Source organism: Cervus elaphus, chromosome 4, assembly GCF_910594005.1.
Source record: "Cervus elaphus chromosome 4, mCerEla1.1, whole genome shotgun sequence".
In the NCBI taxonomy this organism is placed as follows: Eukaryota; Metazoa; Chordata; class Mammalia; order Artiodactyla; family Cervidae; genus Cervus; species Cervus elaphus.
In genome coordinates, this window is record NC_057818.1 from 4,259,388 (window position 1) to 4,282,567 (window position 23,180).

General features: G+C 41.7%; 1 protein-coding gene across 3 annotated transcripts in view; it reads right to left on the reverse strand.

Annotated features, from left to right (window-relative positions):
• Positions 1-383: 383 nt before the first annotated feature.
• WDR59 (WD repeat domain 59) overlaps positions 384-23,180 on the reverse strand; it is a 77,681-nt gene continuing 54,884 nt past the window's right edge. The window contains exons 19-27 of one of the 3 annotated variants that reach the window (XM_043898055.1): positions 21,220-21,276; positions 15,770-15,903; positions 14,434-14,515; positions 11,194-11,306; positions 9,532-9,682; positions 9,364-9,436; positions 8,077-8,203; positions 7,554-7,696; positions 384-1,550 (exon numbers count right to left, since the gene is read on the reverse strand). In XM_043898055.1, coding sequence (XP_043753990.1) covers positions 1,315-1,550; positions 7,554-7,696; positions 8,077-8,203; positions 9,364-9,436; positions 9,532-9,682; positions 11,194-11,306; positions 14,434-14,515; positions 15,770-15,903; positions 21,220-21,276 — 1,116 coding nt within the window. In that variant the 3' untranslated portion in view covers positions 384-1,314. Of the gene's footprint in view, positions 1,551-7,553; positions 7,697-8,076; positions 8,204-9,363; positions 9,437-9,531; positions 9,683-11,193; positions 11,307-14,433; positions 14,516-15,769; positions 15,904-21,219; positions 21,277-23,180 lie in introns of those variants that run through there. The other 2 variants (XM_043898056.1, XR_006340423.1) reach the window with 2 other exon arrangements.

Consider the following 23,180-nt stretch of genomic DNA (forward strand, 5'->3'; position numbering starts at 1 on the left):
TGGAGTTATATTTCTTAAGCTAATCAATCTGGAATTGTAAAATTCTAAGAAATAAATATAAATTTCAGTAGCAATATTGAAAAGCATTTCTCTTTCCTGAAGCAAAATTGAAGTGAAAGTCACTCAGTCGTGTCTGACTCTTTGCAATCCCATGGACTATACAGTCAATGGAATTCTCCAGGCCAGAAGGAGTGGGTAGCATTTCCCTTCACTAGGGGATCTTCCCAACCCAGGGATCGAACCCAGGTCTCCCGCATTGCAGGAGGATTCTTTACCAGCTGAACCACAAGGGAAGCCTAAGAAAACTGGAGTGGGTAGCCTATCCCTTCTCCAGGGGATCTTCCTGACCCAGGAATCAAACCGGGGTCTCCTCCATTGCAGGCGGATTCTTTACCAAGAGCTGTCGGCACATTCTGAAGAACTGGTGGATGCAGATAAACACGGGTGGGAGCCTGTGAAGCAGCCCAGAAGAGGGAGAGTGTTTATGGAAGCTCAGCCAACCTGCACGACAGCAACGGGAGCCTCTCACAGCAATGCTGCCATGTAATCTGAGTTTCCTTTTGCTAGTAGAAATGACTGAAAAAAAACCAAACTCTTCAAGTTGGGAAGAACCTTAAATGTCAAGTTCTATTTTCCCCTCCTGGATGACAAAAGCAACTCAGTGTTCCTTTGAAAATCTGAGCACTGACTTTGAGAGTTAACCCAAAGAGTTAATTTCAATTAGAATTTTAAAAAGATTCACTAAAATATCACCTCTTTTTTCAGATGATTACTAGAATTTTATTAGCCAAGGGAAAGCAGCTGGAAGAGAAATAGCAAACAAAAAAAATACATCTTAAGGATCCTTAAGTACATTACATATTTATAATTTAAGTATTATATTTTAAAAGGCCATAGTCCATCAGTTCATTAAATGCACCAACTTATGTCACAGGTCCATTTGTCAACTGAAGTAATGTCCACTGTCCTTTGGCTCAAGAGACTGTCCTTTGCATCTGACCTTGATCTCTGTGACTGGCATCAGAAAGGATGCTGTCAATGGTTTGAGGTCAACATCTGAAAGGTAAACACAGCTCGGGAGGCAGGTGTTTCCACCTGCCCGAGTCCTCTTCCACCGACATCCGCGCCACCAACAAACAGCCAAGAGTTGAGAAGGCCAAGGCTCAGGAACAGCCCACACCATGTCAGTCTTTGAGGGGAATGCATCCTGGTCTAGGTGGAGGTGGGCTCTGGAGCCTCGCTCCTGGCGGAGAGCTTGTCACCCAGCATTGATGGGTCCTCTAGGACTTCCCACAACTCCCAAGGGCTGTAAGTTCAGAAAGTGCTTTCAAGCAGGCAGTGGCACCCACACCCGGTGGGACACACCTCCTGAGTCCGAAACCACTCCATCATGTGGCTGGTGTGCCCCCCGTGTCCGCAGGTCAGGCAGAAGTTGGACGAGCCTCGCACAGCCACGTGGCAGATGGCACATTGGAACGTGAAGCCTTTGCAGATGGCGCACTGCGTGCCCCGGACCTCACTCCGGCAGTGGCTGCAGTACACGCCGAACTCTGGAGGAGGGCGGAGGTGGCCAAAAGAGAGACATGGTGAGATTGGTTCTGCAACGAGAACTGGGCATCGTGAGTAATAAAGATGCATTCATTCAGGAGGGCTCTGTAGGATCTTATTAAACCACTGCTGTTCAATTTTTTTAAATGGCTGAACCCCTGACGGCCTCTCTTCTTTCCCTTCCCTAAGGAAACAGAAGCCTTTCACTGGGGGCTCCTTTCATTTCAACACCCACAAATCTTCACATCTCCCGCTTCTTTCACCCCTCACAGTAGAGGAAGGGTCCTGGGTTCTTTCTTCTATCAGAACCAACTCCTCAAAAAAAAAAACAAACCAACTCCTCTGCTTCAAAACCACAGGCAGTCATAAAAATGGACCAACAGAGACATTACATACACAGTAGTTAAGGAAAACATTTCATGGTAGTTCCTAGTTACGGTAAATCCTGAGATAAACCGGTTTGAAAATTTTGATTAAAAATAGCTATGTTTTCTTAAACACAACTTAAAAAAAAATTTTTAATGAAGTATAGTTGTTTTACATGTTGTTAGTTTCAGGTGTACAACAAAGTGAGTCAGTTACACATATATTCATACTTCTTCAGACTCTTTTCTCATATGGGTTATAAGAATATTGAGTAGAGTTCCCTGTGCCATACAGTAGGGCATTCTGGTTACCTACCTTATATATATAGTGTATGTATGTTAATCTCAAGCTTCTGATTTATCCCTCCTCCCCGTGCTTCCCCTTCCGTAACCATAAGTTTGTTTCAATAATTGTTAAGTTTGTTTCTGCTTGGTAAATAAGTTCATTTGTATCATTTTTTAAAAAATTATGATCCACATATGAGTGATATTATATTTGTCTTTCTCTTGTCTGACTTACTTCATTTAGTATGATAATCTCTAGGTCCATCCATGATGATACAAAAGTATTATTTCATTCTTTTTTGTGGCTGAGTAATATTCCAGTGTGTATATATACATACACACACACACACACACATATATACACACACACACACACACACACACTACATCTTCTTTATCCATTCATCTGTCGATGGACACTTAGGTTGCTTCCATGTCCTGGTTACTGTAAACAGCACTGCTATGAACACTGGGGTGTTTGTATTTTTTCAAATTAGGATTTTCTCCAGATACATGCCCAGGAATGGGACTGTTGAATCATATACTAGTTCTATTTTTAGTTTTTTAAGAAACCTCCACATTGTTCTCCACAGCAGTTGCATCAATTTACATTCTCACCAACAGTGTAAGAGGGTTCCCTTTTCTCTACACACTCTCCAACATTTATTATTTTCATGATGGCCATTCTGACTGATGTGAGGTGATACCCCATTGTGGTTTTGATTTGCATTTCTCTAATAATTAGCAATGTTGAGCATCTTTTCATGTGCTTTCTGGCAATCTGTATGTCTCCCCTGGAGAAGTATCTATTTAGATCCTCTGTCCATTTTTCGATTGGGTTGTTAGTTTTTTTAATACTGAGCTACAGGAACTCTTTGTAGATTTTGGAGGTTAATCCTTTGTTGGTTGCTTTGTTTGCAAATATCTTCTCCCATTCTGTGGGTTACTTTCTCATTTCATTTACAGTTTCCTTTGCTATACAAAAGCCTTTAAGTTTAATTAGGTCCTATTTGCTTATTTTTGTTTTCATTTCTCTAGGATGTGGATCCAAAAAGATATTGCTACAATCTATGTCAAAGAGTGTTGTGCCTATGTTTTCCTCTAAAGACTTTTATACCATCCAGGCTTACATTTAGGTTAAAATCCACTTTGAGTTTATTTTTGTGTATGCTGTTACAGAATGTTTTAATGTTATTCTTTTACAGGTAGCTGTCCAGTTTACTACCCAGCACTACTTATTGAAGAGGCTGTTTTTTCTCCACTATATATTCTTGCCTTCTTTGTCACAGATTAATTGGCCATGGGTGCACAGGTTTATTGCTGAGCTTTCTAATCTGTTACATTGGTCTATATTTCTGTTTTTGTGCCAGAATAAAATACCTAGGAATAAACTTACTCAAGGAGACAAAAGACCTGTTCTCTGAAAACTATAAGACACTCATGAAAGAAATCAAAGATCACATAGATGGAAAGATATAACATATTCTTGGTTGGAAGAATCAGTATTATCAAAATGACAATACTACCCATTCTACACTTTCAATGCAATCCCTATCAAATTACCAATGACATTTTTCACAGAACTAGAACAAAAAATTGTTTAGTTTATATGCAAACACAAAAGACCCTGAATAGCCAAAGCAATCCTGAGAAAGAAAAAACGGAACTGGAGGAGATCAGACACCCTGATTTGTAATCAAAGGAGTACGGATTAAAGACTTCCTGAACAACTTCAACCCCAAACCAGACTTCAAAGTCCTTTGTCCCGCCCAAGGAACCCAACACAACCTTTCAAACAGGAGATGTCAAAAAGTCTAGCTGATTGATGGGCTGACACACCAGCTACATATCTCTGTGATTCATTTATTTACCTGAAAACTAATTTAAAAGACAAATTGCAGGAGGCCATCACTAATCTTTCCCTGATATACCTGCATGCCTGTAGATGCTCTGAAAAATATTATAGATTACCCAAATAGCATTTTGTGTCTGTACTTCTTCATGTACATACACCAAGATAATCCATATTAAAATAATCCTTTTATTCAACATTTAAATCTATGTATTATTTTGGTTTGTTTTTATTTAACTGAAACTATATTCACACAACTTAAAGAATCAAATTATTCTATACATTGTATTATCAAAACCAGCATTCTCTTCCACTCCCACACCCATCATCCCTAGAGGAAATTCTTCCAACCCATTTAACTATTTCTTCTGTTTTTATCTCCCTATCTCTACACATGCTTATAAAATTATTTATTTTTTAAAAAATTTATTTATTTTCAATTGAAGGACAATTGCTTTAAAATATTGTGTTGGTTTCTGCCATACATCAACAGGAATCAGCCACAGGTATACATATGTCCCCTCCCTAGTTATTTCTTAATTGTTATATTTAAGCACTGTCTATTGACCTTCCCCAGTGGAAGTTCTTTCACTCCCCAATTTCCACAACCAGACTCATGGACCACTTGTTGCTCTTCTTCCCCACACAGCTCTATTATGATTTGGTTGGATTAATATTGCTTTTACATTATTTCTCTAGGTAAGTATTAAGCCAAACCACATACCATGATGACTTCCTTTCTTTCTTGCACATTTTGTTTTTCCTAGAGTTAGTGTTGTTTTTTCCTTTGCTTAATCATGTACTTATTGACAATTTATCTCCAAACATCTGAATCTTTTAGAAATACACTGAATACTGAAACACGCTAGGTATTTTTTCTCGGGGACAACACTCTGAGGCTCCAACCTGGACTGGTGTGTCTCCAGGTCTGTCACGTACATCTCCCTTCATCAGCGTCCTGACACCCTGGCTTCCTGGCTTTGCATCTATTCCTCCTCCTTAGATAGGCTGAAGGTTTACTCTAACACTTAAAGGATGACCTGGGTACAGAACTCTAGGTTAGATTCTAAGGGATTCTAAGAGGATCGTTTTTTTGAGGCCAGGGAAGGCACTGCTGCACTGTTGTTGTCCAGCTTTCAGGATCTAGTTCAGGGCTCCCAAGAAGTGTGATGCTATTCGTATTCTTATCCTTTGCAGGCAACTCATCTTCTCTCTCTGGAAACTTCTAGGATCTTCTCTAGATCCCCGGGTCATTCTTCATTCATATACTAGCTACGTAGCAGCCCCTTTATCGGGAAATGTGTACACCTTTTCTAGACAGTGAACTTCCAGTTTTCTGCTGGGGGAGGGGAAGGGTGAAAACTGCTTTGCAAAACAGGAGTGGGGATCTGGGAACCCTATAAAGGCCATCATACAAGGCTCCTGTTTCTGACCTCACCTTCCTGCTACTTGCAGAAGTTCTGGGTACTTGTAATTCCTGAAATATTTGGGGGTTCTACCATGTGTGTTGGGCTTCCCTGGTGGCTCAGATGGTAAAGAATCTGCTGGCAATGCAGGAGACCCGAGTTTGATCCTTAGGTCAGGAAGATCCCCTGGAGAAAGAAATGGCAACCTATTCTAGTATTCTTGCCTGGAGAATTCCATGGACAAAGGAGCCTGACGAGCTACAGTCCACGGGATTAGTTACATGGAGTTATCCATGTGTGTTACTGTTTTCCTGCCTGCCAGTTCAGCATTCAGCTCCTTCTCGGTAAAATCAGCTACCACTATCTGTAACCCAGGTCCCAAATTTTATTGCCAATATTACTTTTCCTTGCACAGCTATGTCTTTTCATAAAAGCTCTATATAGACACTTCAGCAGGATCTGGGGGAGAAAGGAAATCAATATGTGTTCAGTCTATTCTTTATGTTTCTCTTACATCACTCTTTAGAAAACATCTCTTCTCTTAGCTTCTTTCCTATCATAGTCTTGCTTTTCCTCAAAACACACTAGTATCTCATTCAAAGTCTGTTTCTGGTTCTTTCTCCAAGACTCAAGCTCCAACTACTGGTTTCTCTCAAGGCCCAGAATCAGTGGGCTCTCTTATTTGAGAGCCCATTCCACCCCACAGTTCCCAGGTAAATGCACTCAATGCTCACAGCATGAATACCATCAACATGCTAAATATTCCCACATTCCTAGTTTTAGCCCTAAACTCTCCTTTAAGCTCCAGACTCATATCCAACTGTCTACATGACTTCTACAGTTTGAACTTCAACATTTCCTACTATTCCAAACTGAGTTTTCAATTTTCTTCCAATCTTTTCTAATCTTAGAATATGGCATCACCATTTCCAGTTCAAGCTGGAAATTTAGGATCATTTAAGCTTTGTCTCGTCCTCAAGCCCACACCCAACTTGTCAGTAAGACATGTGGATATTGAGTCTACCTCTGACATGCATTTTTACTTCATCCATCTCTGTCCACCACCCCTGATAACACCTGAGACCAGGCCGTCCTTCTCTCTCTGACCATCTTAACAGTCTTCAAATGCTCTTTCCGCCTCTACTTCTGTCCTCCTCCAATCCTTTCTTCCTAGAATAGCCAAAGAAATCCTCTTGCACTGGAAACTGGAGCATACCACTTGTTCCAGCTGTCTGCTGCTGGGTGGAGCTATGCTCCCTCCCTGTTAGTTTGGCCTTACTACTCCTGTTTTCTTGGCACAACACACAGCTTGCAAGATTTTAGTTCCCTGACCAGGGATTGAACCCAGACCCACGACAGTGAAAGCACAGATTCCTGACTGGTGGACTGTTAGGAGAGTCATATCACTTACTTCTTAACGTCCTTTGAAACTCATCACTGGACTTAGAATACAATCCAAGTTCTTCACCATGACTTTCAAGTCCCTGACTATCCTGTGGTCTAGTTTTTCAGCACTCTTCTCACTCACTGTGTTCTAGCACACTGGTCTTCCTTCACTTGTTCAAACTAACAAGCTGTTTCCCCTATGGGTCCGCTCCTGGGTGGGATGCCCTTCGTGGCTCCATCCTGTCCTGCAGACCTCGGCTCCTCAGACAGACTTCCCAATGCAGCTCAAAATGTCTGCTAAAATTCTCCCTCCCTGCTCCCCTGACCCAACATCCTTTTTGCTTGCTCATAAATACTGATCACAGCTTGTAATTATTTTTTTCCCCCACTGGCCTAGGAGTTGCCACAAAGGAGTTTGCCAGCACTGCGACTAAGAGGAGTCTGACAAACGTTGGCCGAGTAACTGAATAAATGCCGCTACTGCTGATCAATATCTGAGGATTGTACAGACAACTTCTTCCTTTATGATGAAAATGTAATTGTCTCATGAAATGCCAGGGTTTTCAATAACTTAAAACAGACTCAAAATACTTCAGAAATTTCCACTTATAAATGAGACACTCGAACTTCATTCCAAGGATTATGTTATGGACACATTAAATTATAGAACCTTTCAGAGAGTGATGAGAACAGAAAGAAATTCATATTTACCAATGCCTTTGTGAGGATCAGGAGGACAGGAGACAAACTTCAGCACTTCAGCTCGTTTCTCCCTCAGACCCCAACGGTAGAGGATTTCTCCATAGCATTTCTTAAAGTCATCAAATTGCTGGGTATTAGCGGGGTCCAGAAGCCTGGATCAAATTCAAAGCACATCTGGTCAGTTCCTTTAAGAGAAACAAGCTTGATGCCAAATGGCGCTTAATATACCTCTCTTAGGGCTTCCCTGGTGGCTCAGATGATAAAGACTCCGCCTGCAATGCGGGAGACCTAGGTTCAATCCCTGGATTGGGAAGATTCCCTGGAGAAGGGCATGGCAACCCACTCCAGTATTCTTGCCTAGAGAATCCCCATGGACAGAGGAGCCTGGTGGGCTACAGTCCATGGGGTCGCAGAGAGTCGGACATGACTGAATGACTAAGTACAGCAAATACCTTTCTTAAAAGCAAGAGTCCCAATGTGGGAAGAATCTAAGCGTCACAGAACTACAGCTCCTGGCTGGGAAGGTCATTACCTTTTATTTTTATCATGCTGATCACGCTCTCGCTCACGAGGATCACTGTAGGTCAGACTCCCAAAGCGGATTTCTTCTGGTGAGGACTCTCCCCAAGGTGAAGATAGGTGTTCTGTTTCTCTTCCCACTGAAGAAAATCAAATGGGAAGGGAAGATAGAAATCAGAGAAGGCATGGGAAATAACCTGAAAACTCTCATGATGCGCATGTGTCCTATTTACTTCCTGGAAGGAAAATCAGCTAAGTTGAAGATTCTGAGAAGTCCTAGAACTAAACAGAACACTTTCCTAGCCTTACCTTTCTGTCTATGTATTTACTATTAATGTAACTTGATAATTAGGTACACACACAATGATTAACCAAATTATAAGCGTGATATAGATTATTGGGCAGGCATTACTTATTTTAAAAAACTCTTTAAATGGCATGAGAAAATGCTCATGATAAAATAAAAAATAGAACATAAAATCACAAATATAGAAAGATCTGCCCTCCAACCCCGGCCCCCAACACACACACACACACAAAGACTGGAAGGAAATGTCCTGAAATGTTAACAGACGTTATTAATTTCTAGGCAGGGAAATCAAGTATTAGTATTTTCTCCACCAACATTTGTTTTCTTCACTGGGCAAATAGTACTTCTGTAATCAACAAAATTAAAATCACTTTTAAAAAGAAAATTTAAAAATCCAGAAAACACATATACACCTACTGGTTAAATAGACCTTTACGGCCAAGTGGGACCGGGCTCAGCTTTACTTCTCTATCCTGAAGGAGGTTCATGGGGAGAGGAAGATAACAGGAAGTGGCAGATGATCAGGGAAGGGGCTTGTGCTGCATAAAGGGTAAGGGTTGGGGCTTGGCGATGGACAATGGAAAGTTCCACTGTCAGTTTCTCGAGGTTATAGGATTGAAAGTAACCAGGCAAGGCAGAGAGACAGCAGAAACCAGCCTGCTCAAACACAAAAGCCCATGTTTCAGCCCTTGCTGACTATGGCATCTCCACCATACTCAATTTAAAGGTCAGTGAGGGACTCCCTGGCAGTCCAGGGGTTAGACTTGGCACTTTCACTGCTGGGGCCGGGGCTCAATTCCTGGTTGGGTTCCCAACCAGGAAGAGACCCTGTAAAGTGCACAGTACAGCCAAAAATAAAAAAGTAAATAAATACATACAAGGCAATGAGAAACAAGGGAAAATATGAAGAATATTCATCAGCTAAAGATCACATATTAAATCATTGAAAGTATAAAACCTCAGCATGGGCTAAGGCAGTTCCATACTGACCTATGTTCCAGCCACCAGTGTTGAACCCCGGGTCGGACAAGCTCGAGCAGGAACCTGAGGACGTAAAGCTGGGCTGCAATGAAAGCAGGCGCAGCATGAGAGGGCCGCTTGCCATGACAGCTGACCTTTGCAAAAAGCCAGATTCAGACCAGGAAACCCCCAGCTTACATATCGACTGTGGGACACCACAAGGTTAGCTGAGCGGCTGGGAAAGGGCCCGAAAGGGTTTGGCGCCCCCTGCGGCCGAGACTGGGCCTCGAACACGCTACAGAGCATGGCCAGCGTCTGCACGTCCCGGAGCCGGCAGTAATGGGCCAGTCTGCGGAGAGAGGGGCGCGAGGGCAGCCGTGAGCAGGCACGGGGTGTGACGGCGGTCACGGCTGCGGCTGCGGCGGGCTACTCCCCCCGGGGAAGGCAGGCAGAGCTGCCTCAAAAATTAACTTTATTAACGTGTGGTTGATTTACAGCATTGTGTTAATTTCTACTCTACTGCAAAGTGCTTCAGTTATGCATAAATATGCATCCTTTCTCATATGCCTTTCCATTATAGTTTATATGGAATGGATAAACAACAAGGGCCTTACTGTATAGCACAGTGAACTATATTCAGTACCCTATTATAAACCATAAAAGAAGGGAGAATTCTTGATTCTGCCTCAAAAGCCACCATCAGGAACAAGAGCTTTCTACAGACCCAGCAGCTTGATCGACTTGTTTTGGAATAACCCCTATCAGAGTATCCCACATGACCTAGATAACCCATCTGAAAATTCCTGGTAGGCATCCAGGCCTGGGCTCAGACTTGAATGAAGTTTCTCTGAGAATCAGGGAGACTCAACTCACATCTGAATGAGGCCTCCCCAACTCCAAGGAGGCATCACTCTGCTTTCTGGGGGTTTCCTAGTCCTCCATTCATATAGCCTGAGGCTACATGAAAGTGCTCAGTGAAATGGGGAGCCCGTCAGACTCCAGAGGTGGCATTATGAGTCTGAGCTATTAAATAAGAACAACAGGGAACAGTTTTATTACCTCTTAGGTCCTCACTTCCCCTCTGCTCCTTTCAGGACAACTGCCCCAGAAGGTGAGGTAGAGATCCCAGGAACTTGGCCTTTGCAATGGAATAGTATCAATACTTTCCTAACAAGCAAAGTCTAATAGTTTTAAGGTGTTTTCACACTTTCTCATGAGCCTCCTAGGAAGTGGGTAGAACAAACATCATTATCCTGTTACCATGAGGCACTTGAAGAGTGAGCAAGCATCCCAGACCTCGCCTCAAGCAGGTAAAGCGAGCCTCCACCTGAAGGAAGGAGAGCTTCTCCATCTCTCTTCAGGACCTGGGCCTCCCTGTCGTGGAGGCTCCAGTGATTTTTCCTGGCTGTAAATCATTTTGCACGTTGTATTTCCTGTTAGTCATACTTTAGTGCAATAAATCAAACTCAGTATCTTCATAAACTGTCTAGTAGGGTGAACACAACACAAAGCCAACATGCAGTTCTCTAACCTGCTCCCAGGGCCGAGGTTCTCCAGCACCTCAACAAACTTTCTATCTCAGGAGCTCTGTGTTCAGGCAGATACGACTTCTGGGATAAAGCATAACTCTCTCAAGGATACCTGAGTTTAACATCCTCATTATAAATGACAAATATTGTATAGTTCCTCCTGTTCTAAGAAATCAGTTCTGCACAGAAATTACTGCAACTTTAAAAGGAAAGGTCTCACTTCCTCTTCTCATGCCTCAGGGCTTTGTACTTCAGACAATAACACTGAAAGCATTTATAGACCTAAAAGTGACACCACTCATTTTCCTCACTTTTAGCTCTCAAAACCTACAGGGACTCCAGTAGTTGTCGCCCAAATGGATGTCGAGCCCAGGGTGTTTCCAAATCTGGGTCAGACTTCGGACCAAGGCAAAGATCCGTAGCTACTGTGGCCAGCGACCAAACCTGGACAGATCAAAGAGAAACAGCCACACTCAGACTGGCGAGCAGAGGACCAGGAACCAGGAAAGAACCACCCCCCCCCCCACCCTCCATACACAGCCTAAAGCCTTGCCACTCTGGGGGCGGCCAAAGCTGGGAGCTTATTGAAATGTAGAGTTAGCCAGACCTACTGAAATCAGAATTTGCATTTCTGCAAGATTCTCTGGGGACCTGTATCCCCATCTGAAAAAAACTAGCCTTAAAAACTTTTATGAAGCAGACTTCAGAGAAAGACACTATACGGTAACTTCCATGGGTCATCTATTCAACCAATGACTCACGTATCTTTTTCTGCTGCTTCATTAGTGAATTGGCAGGGGAAAAAAAATACATTCAATATCACACTGAAGATCTGTCCTTTCTTCAAATAATGAAAAACTTTTCATTATGAAAGTTTCAGTACACTCTCTGAAGCTACAGAAAAATAGACCAAGACCTAGCTTTCTTTTTGTTGACATCAAATGTGAGGAATATCTCCAAATTTGAAATCTCACAGGGCTTGGACTCATCAAGACACCTTAAAGTCCATAAGGTGTCTATTAAATCCAAGATTTGGCACACCCTAAATACAAATACATCACATCATCAGCAGAGTCCCCATCCCCTCCATACCTATAAAAATGGAATATATTTTTGGAAATTTTTTCTTAGTATTATATGCCCACTAACTGGAAAACACTACTAGACTCTGAGAGAAACTCAAAAGGAAAAAGATACAGACTTTTAATCAGGAGTTTAAAACAGAAGAAAAAATAAGCAAATAAAAACACTGAAAAACAGGAACAGAAACACATCAGATATGTAAAAAAAAAAAAAATCAACTAAATCGTGTGGCTCCAATAACACCCATGAGTATTGGTTCAAATGAAAAACATTCATTTCTATTATCAGTGGCCCAGCTGGATGGTTGCTAGAAGAGGTTTCTGGGATAAGAAAGGACTTTTACTATCCTGGCTGACAACTTGGGCCCATTATTTTCTCATTTATAATACATGTTTCCTAAGTGCCTTCAACAGAAATAGTTGATACTTAGGTTTATTTCTGCAAATCTTTCTTGCAAAGCAGGTGACACATCATCTTCAACATGTGAATAAAGAATAAAAAAAACTCTTCAAGCGTTATTAGCACTGATGTCATTTCCAGCCCTTAAAGGGAAGACCATACCACAGTGATGACTAGAACTGCAAGAAGAGCAGCAACCATTTGCCACATATTGGATATTTACTCCTATGAGATACAGGTATGGAAATTGTATATATATTACCTTACTGAGTTCTCATAAGGACCTCAGAAGCAGAAGTATTGTTTCTATTTGAGAGTTGAGGAAATGAAGTTCAAAATGATTAGGAAGCTGCCTAGGATCACACAACATGAAAGGGACAGAGCCCAGATGTAAATCCAGGTGTGTCTGAGCCCCAGGAAAGGGTCTTCCCGCTTCACTTCACCTGTACTAGGCCTGACCTTCCAAATCAACTCTGCCATAAAAGTACTGAAAATTTAAAAGAAAAAGTGAAAAAAACAAACAAAACACTGTAGGAAGTAATTTTTCCTCAGAGAATATCTTTCTAGAAAGTAAACCAATCTTCTCATCAACCCTATGAGGTAATTATTCTTGTGGGTCTCATTTTTACAAATACACACAGTGGCTGAGAGAATCTGAAATCCTTTGCCCAGGGTTACACCACGAGGGAGCAGAGCTGGGCTGACACTCGCTGTTAGAAACTCCCCACTAGTTCCAGTACTTTGTTTTGCCTTCTCAATGTTTGCAGAATTTTAGGTGGCTCGGTTCTTAAAGAGACAGGTTAAATTCATCACTGAAAGTTTTACTTAAAAGGGTCTGAAGCAGAGACTTGATGGTGCTTAGTAGGAGACAAAAGAAAATCTTAAGAGATTTTTCGATCAGATAAAAATCAAGGGAAAGGGTTTTCCATGGCAGTTTGGTGGTTAAGACTTTGCCTTTCCCCACAGCGGGTGCTGGTTCCATCCCTGGTTGTGGAGCTAAGACCCCAAGTGCCCTGGGGCCAAAAGAACAAAACAGAAAACAGAAACAATACTGTAACAAATTCAATGAAGACTTTAAAAATGGTCCACATGAAAAAAAAGAAATACTGGAAGGAAAAAAAAAAGAAACTTAAAAAAATCAAGGGAAGGCCTTAGTCCTGGGTCATTTGGAAGGTTACAAGGAGAAAACTAAGCAGACAGGACAACAGCTAGCAGTTCCCACTGCTCAGCCTAATCTGCACACTGCAGGACAGAGTGGAACAGAAGGTAAACTAGGGGCTGGAAAGAGCTGGATGGAAGAGTGAGCCTTTATGGGTAATGGAAACATTCCAAAATTGCTTGTGGCAATGACTGCAAAATGCTGTGAATATACAAGGCCACTGAATGGTACCTCTTAAATGAGTGAATTGCATGGGCTCTGGACTACAATCTCAATAAAACTATTTAAAAAAAATAATGACACTGAGAATTCCCTTGCGGTCCAGCAGTTAGGACTCTGTACTTTCTGTGCCGAGGGCATGGGTTCTATCCCTGGTGGGAAACTAAGATCACAAGTTGTGCAATGTGGCCAAAAAAAAGGAAAGGAAAACAACAACAACAACAACAAAAAAGTCCACCAACATAGGTGTAACATGCTTAATGCACTAATGTGTTCCTGTAGAAATAAAGGAAATTTAAATTTTGTAATATAACATCATATTTTAGGACTCAACGTATCTCCATCTTAAGGACTGCCTTTGTAAACCTTGTATGAAATGATACACTTTTAAAAGTAAAAACAAAACAGAACTGAGGGTGCAAATGGCAAAGATTAAGATATCCAAATTTATTAACCATCACCAAACACTAGAAAAGAGTTGTTACAAAAATACTTTGTAAATGCTTTAGGACTTTCTCAACTAAGCACTAATAAGAGAAATATCCAAGGAATTTAGACAGTTGCAACAGCCCTAGAGTTTGGCAAAGAAAATGGAAAAAAATTTACAAAATAGGAGGCACACCTTAAAATGTCACTAAACCACACCATAAAGTGAATAGAAATTGCTCCAAGAGAAAAATCCAGAATTCCAACAAAAGGGATGGAAAATACCTGGACAAGATCCTTCCTTCCAACAAGCAAGGCAGAAGCGGCATTCTTCTGACACGTTTCTTGAATATCATTCACATTCAATCTGAAATTTAAAAAGAATTAAAAAGCTGCTTTCTAGCTGACTTCTAAATCAACTACTTCCAGCTTAACAAACAAACTAAAAACTGTCTCTTTAGGTTGTCACTCAAAATGTTTTATTTGTATTGGCCTTAAGCTCCTTTTCTACATAATATGCAGTAAAAGCTTACCTTACCCAACATCACAGCTGATGTTACACTCTTGAGTTCAGGCCTGGGGAAGGTGAAATTGCTCACCTCTTTGAAGTCAGGAAAAGAGGCCAGACTCAAAGACCAATTTGCCAGCCAGCTTTCCTGGGGAGTTCCCTAGGCTTAAGGGTTGAATAAAACTTGATTTAAATGTGTGTAATACCGACTATAGTTTCTAACAAAAGGGGTAATGTGCTCTGTACATACAACAAAAGAAATATTTTTTGTTATGCATTCAAGTTCTGGAAGACGGGGAACCACAGGCCAGCAGCGTCTGTGTGCCTGTCACTCACCTCCCACCTCCCTTCAACCAAAGTGGCTTTACTATGAAATGTTTTACATACTGAGTGCAGGAGGCAGAATTCTAAGACTGTACCCAAGATTGCTGTATGTGCCTTGTATAAAGCAGATTTCTCATCTCTTTAAATAGGGGTGAGACCAGTAAATACTGATGGGATATCACTCCCATAATTGTCAAAAGGGAGATTCTCCTGGATGGGCCTGACCTAAACAGACAAGACCTTAGAAAGAAGCTAAAGCATCAGTGAGACACTCTTGCTAGTCTCTGAACAGATGAAATTCCCTGAGTTCTTTGGCTGCAAGGAACTGAATCCTGCTAACAACCTCCATGGATTTGGAAGAGGACCTTGAGCACTGGCTAAAACTGCCACCCAGCAACTTTGTGACTTTAGTTTGGGGAGATAAGAGCACGGACCGAGGTAAGCCAAGCCCAGACTCCTGACCCAGGGGAACTGTGAGATAATAAATGCGTGTTATTTAAATACTAGGTCTGTGTGGTAATTTCACTATCCAGCAGAAGAAAGCTAATGAACTGGACTTCTCCTAAAACTGCTCTTGATGAAAAGATTCTAATACCTCAAAAGATAAATAGGGAGCTCCCTGACAGCCTAATGGTTAGGATTCTGGGCTTTCACTGCGGTGGCCTGGGTTCAATCCCTGGTCAGAGAACCGAGATCCCGCAAGCCTCAGAGCAGCCAAAAAATAAAATGAACAACTCTGATACTCATGACTAAGTGAGAAGCACAGCACAGTTGAAATTCTGAACTTACATGTATAGTTCTCCCAATGACTTGTGAACCGGAAGAAGGCAAGCAATATCCTGAATGATCACTTTCCCAGCAGCCTTGATTGGTCGATTGCCAGAGTCCGATCCTTCACGCTTACTTTTCCATCTCCTTGATTTCTGGGGGAGATGACAAGATATAACTAATAGGGACTTTGATGAATGGAAACCTACACTTGCAGAGCACATCATTGTTGGGTCATTGGTAATTTGCAGAGACTTTGCATTACATCATGCCCACAATTAAATGAATCAGCATCTGTAGGAAATAAAAAGGATGACAAAGGGCATTGAGCTCATGGTCCAAAATCCTAACAGTTAAAATAAGCACCTACTGCAATGCTATATACATTCTGCAGGTGCTCAAAAATAAATACCTTGAAGCCAAAATTTAAAAAAGAAAGAAAGAACAGCAGGTAAATACGTTAGTATAAGACCACAAAAATGTGGGAGAAGAGCAACTTTTTTTTTTTTTTTAAGAGCAACTTTTAAGGTTGGGTTCAGTCCTAGGTTCAAAATTCTTGCTTTAAATTATCAAAGTTTTTTTTTTATTTCTTTTCAGATAGCTTTAATCAAGTTTGTTGAAATTTAATTCAGACACAGTAGTGTAGGATCTGCAAAACCTTCATCTATGGGAGGCAGACACAGTAACTTAGAGGTTCAAGGAGAATTGCCCTGTTTTTCCTAGCAGATCTGAGTTATTTCTAAAAGCGATCATTTAGAATGTCAAAAATACCTGAGCAGAGGGACCTGGGTAATGAACATGGAAGGTCAGGAGCAATTATCCTATTTCCCCAGAGCCTCCCCTACAAAGGCCTGCAGAGAAGTCTGTATTTGGGAAATGAGAGGGGGAAAGAGAATGAGAATTATGAGAGTGTAGCCCCATCTGGTATCTGCAAAATGACGACCAGCCAAGGGAACAATATTCTATTTTATTTTATTTCCAGAAGTTAGAAAGGGGGTCAACTAAGTGATTCAACTCAGGAGGGAAGTGACATATTTATTAACAAAGGAGGCAAAAGGAGCTCATGAAAGGGCCTGGTTATACTAGCAGAGCAAGGTTTACTGGTCTTATTGCCGCAGGCCCTGGCTCGGTGTGACCCCCAGCACGTTTCTTTTTTGTGGTGGGTGCAGGCTCTGGTCACTCTCTCTTCACTCACTTGGTAACTTTGGCCTCAGGACAAGCTCTGTGGTTTCAATCTCACAAGGTTAATCGACAGACAATGAAAAGCTGAGGGTGCAAAGTATCACCTGGGAAGGTGCAATTTAAAAATCTCTAATTTTTATAAATGTCCGTAAACTCTCGGGCATGTAGGTTAGATAATTACTTAGATGACTCACAGATAAATTCCTTTTCCACCAGTGATTCTGATACAATCACTCTCCCATAAATCAGTCATGGTCTATATTCAGGTATTTCTAACCACTGATGTCCCATCTAATCCCTAAAGTTGTCCAATGCATGTAATTTTCTATAGGGTCAATAAGTGGCATGGAACCTACTAAATCTAGGAAACCTAGAGTCAGTGCACGACAGGTAAAAAGCAGACCTTTAGCTGAAGTATCTGAATTGTTCGTAGTAATTTATAAACATATATGCTATCAATTTGGATACATATATATAAACATACATGCTATCAACCTTAACCCATTTGGTTTTAGAAGCAGTTCAGTTATTAATACTGTGTATCCATACACAAGTCACAATTCTTCAATACAAGAAGCTACAACTATTATTAGCAGGTAGCCCTTCAATTCTTTGCTGGCCCAGCTTATTTTCTAAAGAATACTGATGTGGGTGTAAATAAGGGGTGATTGTGCTAATGACCAAAGAGCTTGTCAGGATGGGCTGGAGCCAGGCAGCATTCACTGACACGAGACCATGCAGTCGCAAGTGCCCTGAACACTAGGACTGGCTTTCGGGAGGGACACTCGATGTCCACCAACCCAGCAGTGACAGGACAAACAACGCGGTTAACTGGAGCGGGGAGGGGATAAGTCCACAAACTCACTTCAGTGTGACTTTTATCCAGGTTTCTGGGAGTTTAAAAATCCCAGGAAATGACACACCCGCAAGATCCCACATAATCAGTCATCTCCAGTGAGATTTAGGGTACTGGATTTTTTTTTAAGGCAGAAAAAAACCCAAAAAACATTTACACTCAACAGTTTCAATCTGGAGCCAAATACGATCCATCTAATTGGGTCTTCTGGGTTGGTCAAAAGGCTTCTAGCACTGCTTTCAAGGCATTGATTCTGGCTCCTTATTACAAAGAGCAAAGAAGAAGCCCTTCAACAACTGAGAATTTTATGCCAGCTCCATTTAACTGAACAGTGGAAGTCAATGGAGGATTCATGAGGGATGGGGTGTGCAGCGTTCAGACCACACTGAAACATCCACAATTTCTTGACTTTTTAAGCAAACCTAATGAAAACATAATAATAATTAAGGTCCATGTGCCCAAAGTGGTTCATTTGCAAATAGACTAGTTCATATAAGAATGTTTTCTAAGCAAAAAATCAATTTCAGAGTGTCAAAAATATTTGAGCAGAGGGACCTGAGTGATAGACCACAAGCAACTGTCCTGTTTCCCCAGAGGCTTCCCTAAAACGGACATAGAGGACCCGGTACCTGGGAAATGAGAGAGCCCCAGACTTGACTAATGAGGACATGAGCTTACTCAAGGCTGTACTCCTAGAGCTGAGATTTGAACACAGGTGTCAGGCTGCTAAGCCCATACTTGTTAACCATTTTTAAAAGTATGATTTTAAAGGCGGGGTGTGGGTGGGGATTAAGTCCTAAGCTACCTGTTAATACATAAACAGTTTTGGTCCATATAAAAATGGATCCATTTCTGCATATAAGGAGATCAATAACTGATTCTAGTGAGGCCTGTTCAACATACCGTCTTCTAATTATGCACGTGTAAAGACACTTCTCTGCCAAGCATTGGCTTGAGCTCTGTGGAGTTAGAGCAGTGTGCTGGAGACGGGCAGAGGCAAACTGCTCCTGAGGCTATCGGGCTTCACACACCGGGCTCAGACAAAGTTGCTGTGTTCCAGGCTGGGCTCACAAGCCTGTACCTCAAGCTGTTTAATTTCCTTTAGGGATTTGTTAAGATTGGACACATTCAGAGAGAAGAAAACTCAGGGTCCAAAGAGATGCTTCAGGGCTCTTCTCCCATTTGCAGTCTTGGTTAAAATAGGTAGAAACAGGTCCATGTGAGTCATCAATTAGTCCTTGATGAAAATGCAAAGACAGTGGTCTGGGCAACTTTCTGCAACTACCCTTAACTGATTTACAGAAATCACAACCTGTATTTCCTGGGACTTCCCTATCAATTTCTTGAGAGGCTTCCAGGTGCTTCTCTGTTTGATCTATACTAATGTACAGGGACTGCTTTACATAAGATGCCTTTAAGCCTATAATAGAAGGAGAGTCCCTAACATAGGATCATCCTAATGACAGCTGCCACCAAGAATCAAACTGCAGAGACAATAAAGGGACAGCTCTTTTTGTTCATTTAATCCAGCAAGAATAACCAGAAAACATTATTGAAAAATCTTTAAAGGGGAGGTGGCACAAAATTTTTTTTGTTTTAATTTTGGGTGAGGTTGATGGTTTTTAAATATGAGCTATCTCCCATTAAGGCTACAAAGCCACGCAGTAATCCTGTCTTGGGCCAGTTATTCTAGGGATTCAGATCCAACAACGCTGCCTAAATGAAGATGCAGTAGATCTCAAATCAGGTGTCAGGGCCTAGGTCCCTGTTGCTCCCTAACAAGCATGGACAGTGTTTCAGGGTGTTCCCTCCAGTGCTTTGGCAACAAAAATGGTTCATATCTTATCCACACCTCCCCATGACTTCTTTGCCCTAGTATCTTGCTGGTGATTTTAGGATCATCTATCAGGCCTGAGTCACTATCAGGTGATGACAACCATGATCACTGGGATGAGGTATGGCTGACCTTTCCAGGTGAGATAAGGGTACTGGGGCCCCAAAACCCCCTAAACCTCCTGCATTGCTCCAGTCCCACTCTGATGGGCTTAAATGTGGATACTTTTCTGTGCAGTAAAATCAGTACCTCTGGGAGGCAAAGGACTCTGCACTTCTCTTAGGTCATCTCAATGCCCCATCAATAGAAAACACCCCTTCCCCACAGATTCCATGAGCAGGGATCAAGGGAGGAGAGACAAAGCAAGACAGACAAGTAAACACACCATGAGACCGGGATGCTCCTCTGAACAGACCAAGAAGGTGTTCATGGAATTAGAGGAAAGAGGACAGCGAGGACTGGGGTGGGGAGAGAGGGGCGAGGAGGGAGGCACTGGTGCAGAGAGCACTGAATGACAACCAATAGCCAGCTTGCGACTGAACCACCAGTGTTACTGCTACAATCGGAGGCAACATTGATGCCAATAAATGGGTTAAATGTAAAACAGCCCAAGAATAAGCCACCAACTGCTTCGCAGCAACCCCATCAACAATGCATAATAATCAGCAGAGTGGGAAGTGAGTCAAAATGAGTTCCTATGTAAATAGCAGCGGGAGCAGGGACTCCTGGAAAATCAGTGGAAACACAGCAGCTGGGTTGGTAGGACAGGCTCTCTGAGGAAAGGTGGCCAGAGGGGTGGCTCCACCTCCAAGGTGTTGGGCAGCAGCGGCACTTGCTCATCAGGCTTCCTGATTTCAACTGGCTTTTATATGAAAAGGCTACGGGACGATCCCCCTATAAGGGAATTTACACAAAAGCCTCAAGACTGCCGCCTTGCACAGCCTGAGGTTTCTATGGCACGACTGAAACATGAAGCGGGTGGGAGAGGAAGACAGAAGAGGAGAGAGTCAGCAAGAGAAAGGGAAAAGAAGATGTCCATTGCAGAAGTTCTACTGTCAATGAAAAATATTGATGGCAAGGAAAAAATTTTGTTCCAGGAAATTCCCGAAGGATTAAAATCTAGCTTCAGTATCACGCCAAGGAAGCAGGTGGGCACTTCCCTCTTTGAACTCGATAAGCAAGATGATAAAAACAGAGACAGAATGGCAGAAGCCTCTTACATCTTCCTCTGCTGCCCCGCCATGCCAAACGTGGGCTTTTAAAAGTTCTATGAAATTATACAAATACTCCAAGTGAAATCAGGTGAACTAAAGGCTTATCATCAGGGTTCGTTCCAAGAAATCTAGCATTTAGCTTCATTTTCAAAGAAGTCTATTCATAATCCTTAGTGATATCAGTATTCAACTATTTGAAACTGATAGAACCAGGGGACAGTCCCTGGGGCCTGACTCCTAAGAGTGAGAAATTGATTATGCTGGTCCTAAAGACCAGCCAGACTGTCATTTCAGGTTCCTCAAAGCCAGGCAGGTGGCATTTTATTCTTGGGCCTTTGGGCAGAGACAAGATTAGTTAAGAAGAGCATTTGACAGCGCACAGTACCGGGAAGTCGTTAATTGCTTGTATGGACCAACGTCGCCGGGCAGAGCGAGGAGACATCTGTGCGTGAAAACGTTACACCCAGGAGGAGGGAAGAAAAACACCGAGAAAATTAAAAGGGAAAAAATATAGAATAAAATGAAAGCTTCCCACACATCTGATGGATTCAAAGGTACCATAATATACTGCAAACTCCAGCTGGGAACAACTGAAAAACATGAACCTCAGCACAGCAGTACTTGAAGCCCTCAACCACCCCCCAACCCATCACATTCCAAACACAGCTTCAATGTCATTGTCCTTTAGTCCGAAACATGTTTCAAGATATCAGGAGGCTGATGTCCACACAGCTCTGACAGAGGAACGACAATGGAGACCTGTGGTTCTCCTATAAGAATTAAGATCGTAAGAAATAGGTGGAGAACTCTGCTTCCCCTTCAAGAGCACATGTATGCGCGAGAAGATTCTCATTCCTAAACAGGAAGAAGTTCCTCAACAGACTCAACACTAAACTGTTTTTGGTATGGCTGGGGTCCACTGGGGAGACTGGAGTTTCAATCTTGGGACTCCAGGACCATCCTCAGAGGGGTGCCACGAGGAAGCGAGAGCCTGTGGGAAAGGAAGGCTCTTGCTAACAACTCAAGCATCAGTGTGAAACTGGGAGCACAAAACACTGTTTCTGGAAATCAGAAATTATTCTATGAACCAGGACCTCCTCAGTTGTTTACATTAAAGCTATTTTAGTGACATCAACTGATGGTCCAGTTACCAAATGAAAGTTAGTACCTCTCTGTGCTTTCTAACTTCTTACGAAATTTAATGTGTCCTTTTTTTAAAACCTCTCTCACATTAAAAAAAATTTTAAGAGTGAACATTGGAATTCCATCTGGAGAACCTTTCGGTGATAAAACAAGATGACCTAAGTAGGGAAGGTTAAAAACACACAAAAACAAGTGAAATGAATACTAGTCCCCAACAGCTTTAAGAGATTTTTTTCTTCAATCTCCAAAATACTCCATCATTCCTTCAATGCTATACTTTAATGCAGTTATATTCCTTTCCTTTATTCTTACTCATTTAAAGTTTTCAGGTGTAGAGATCTAAATAAGAATAAAAGTATGTATGAGATAAAATTTGAGCTAAAAATGAAGACAAGCACAGAAAAATTTAGTAAACTAGGATCGTTTTCAGGACGAAAGTAATAAAAGTGATATGATTTGACATTTGAAACTAGACACCGAGAATCATAAAATACTCCTTGAGGGATAAAACCATTATCGTCCTCTGTGAGGACGATAAGGTGGCCTATGCATTATATTGTGGCATATTTTGTACCTTTAATTCCTCCCCTATGCCCCATGTAAATGGGATGGACGTGAACAAGTTTCAAAGGAGAATTTATGAATTTATTTCAGATTCATCACAAAATAACTGCCTGACCAGTTATTACTAACTGATTTTAACTTACTAAGTTGAACCACATGAAACCTTTTCTTAAGGTAAAAAATGCTTAAATATCAGCAATTTCCTAATAATTACTATATGTCATCCACTAAAATGTGCCTTCCTCCCCCAGGACTTCTAGAGTTCCTAGAATAGTCTATTTCTTGGCCTGTATGATTGTTAATTCACTGAAATACATAGCAATGATTTGCGAACTTTTCTGTACATGTTATACATCAATACAATAGTTTCATATGAAATTATAGTAAAACTATTTCTCCCTATTTTATTTGGCCACTGTCTGAAATATAATTCACAAACCACTTACTGTGTCATCCTAGAGGACTACAATGGCCCAGTTTCTAGGAAGAAGTAGCACACTGGGAACACCCCAATCTGAAATGTCACAATCCAGATCCTGTCTGATAAGAGGTAATTAGTTATCTACAGGACTTTATTCCCTCTTCATGACTACGGCTTTTGTCGTAAAAGAGGCCAGACCATCAAAAACATATATGTAG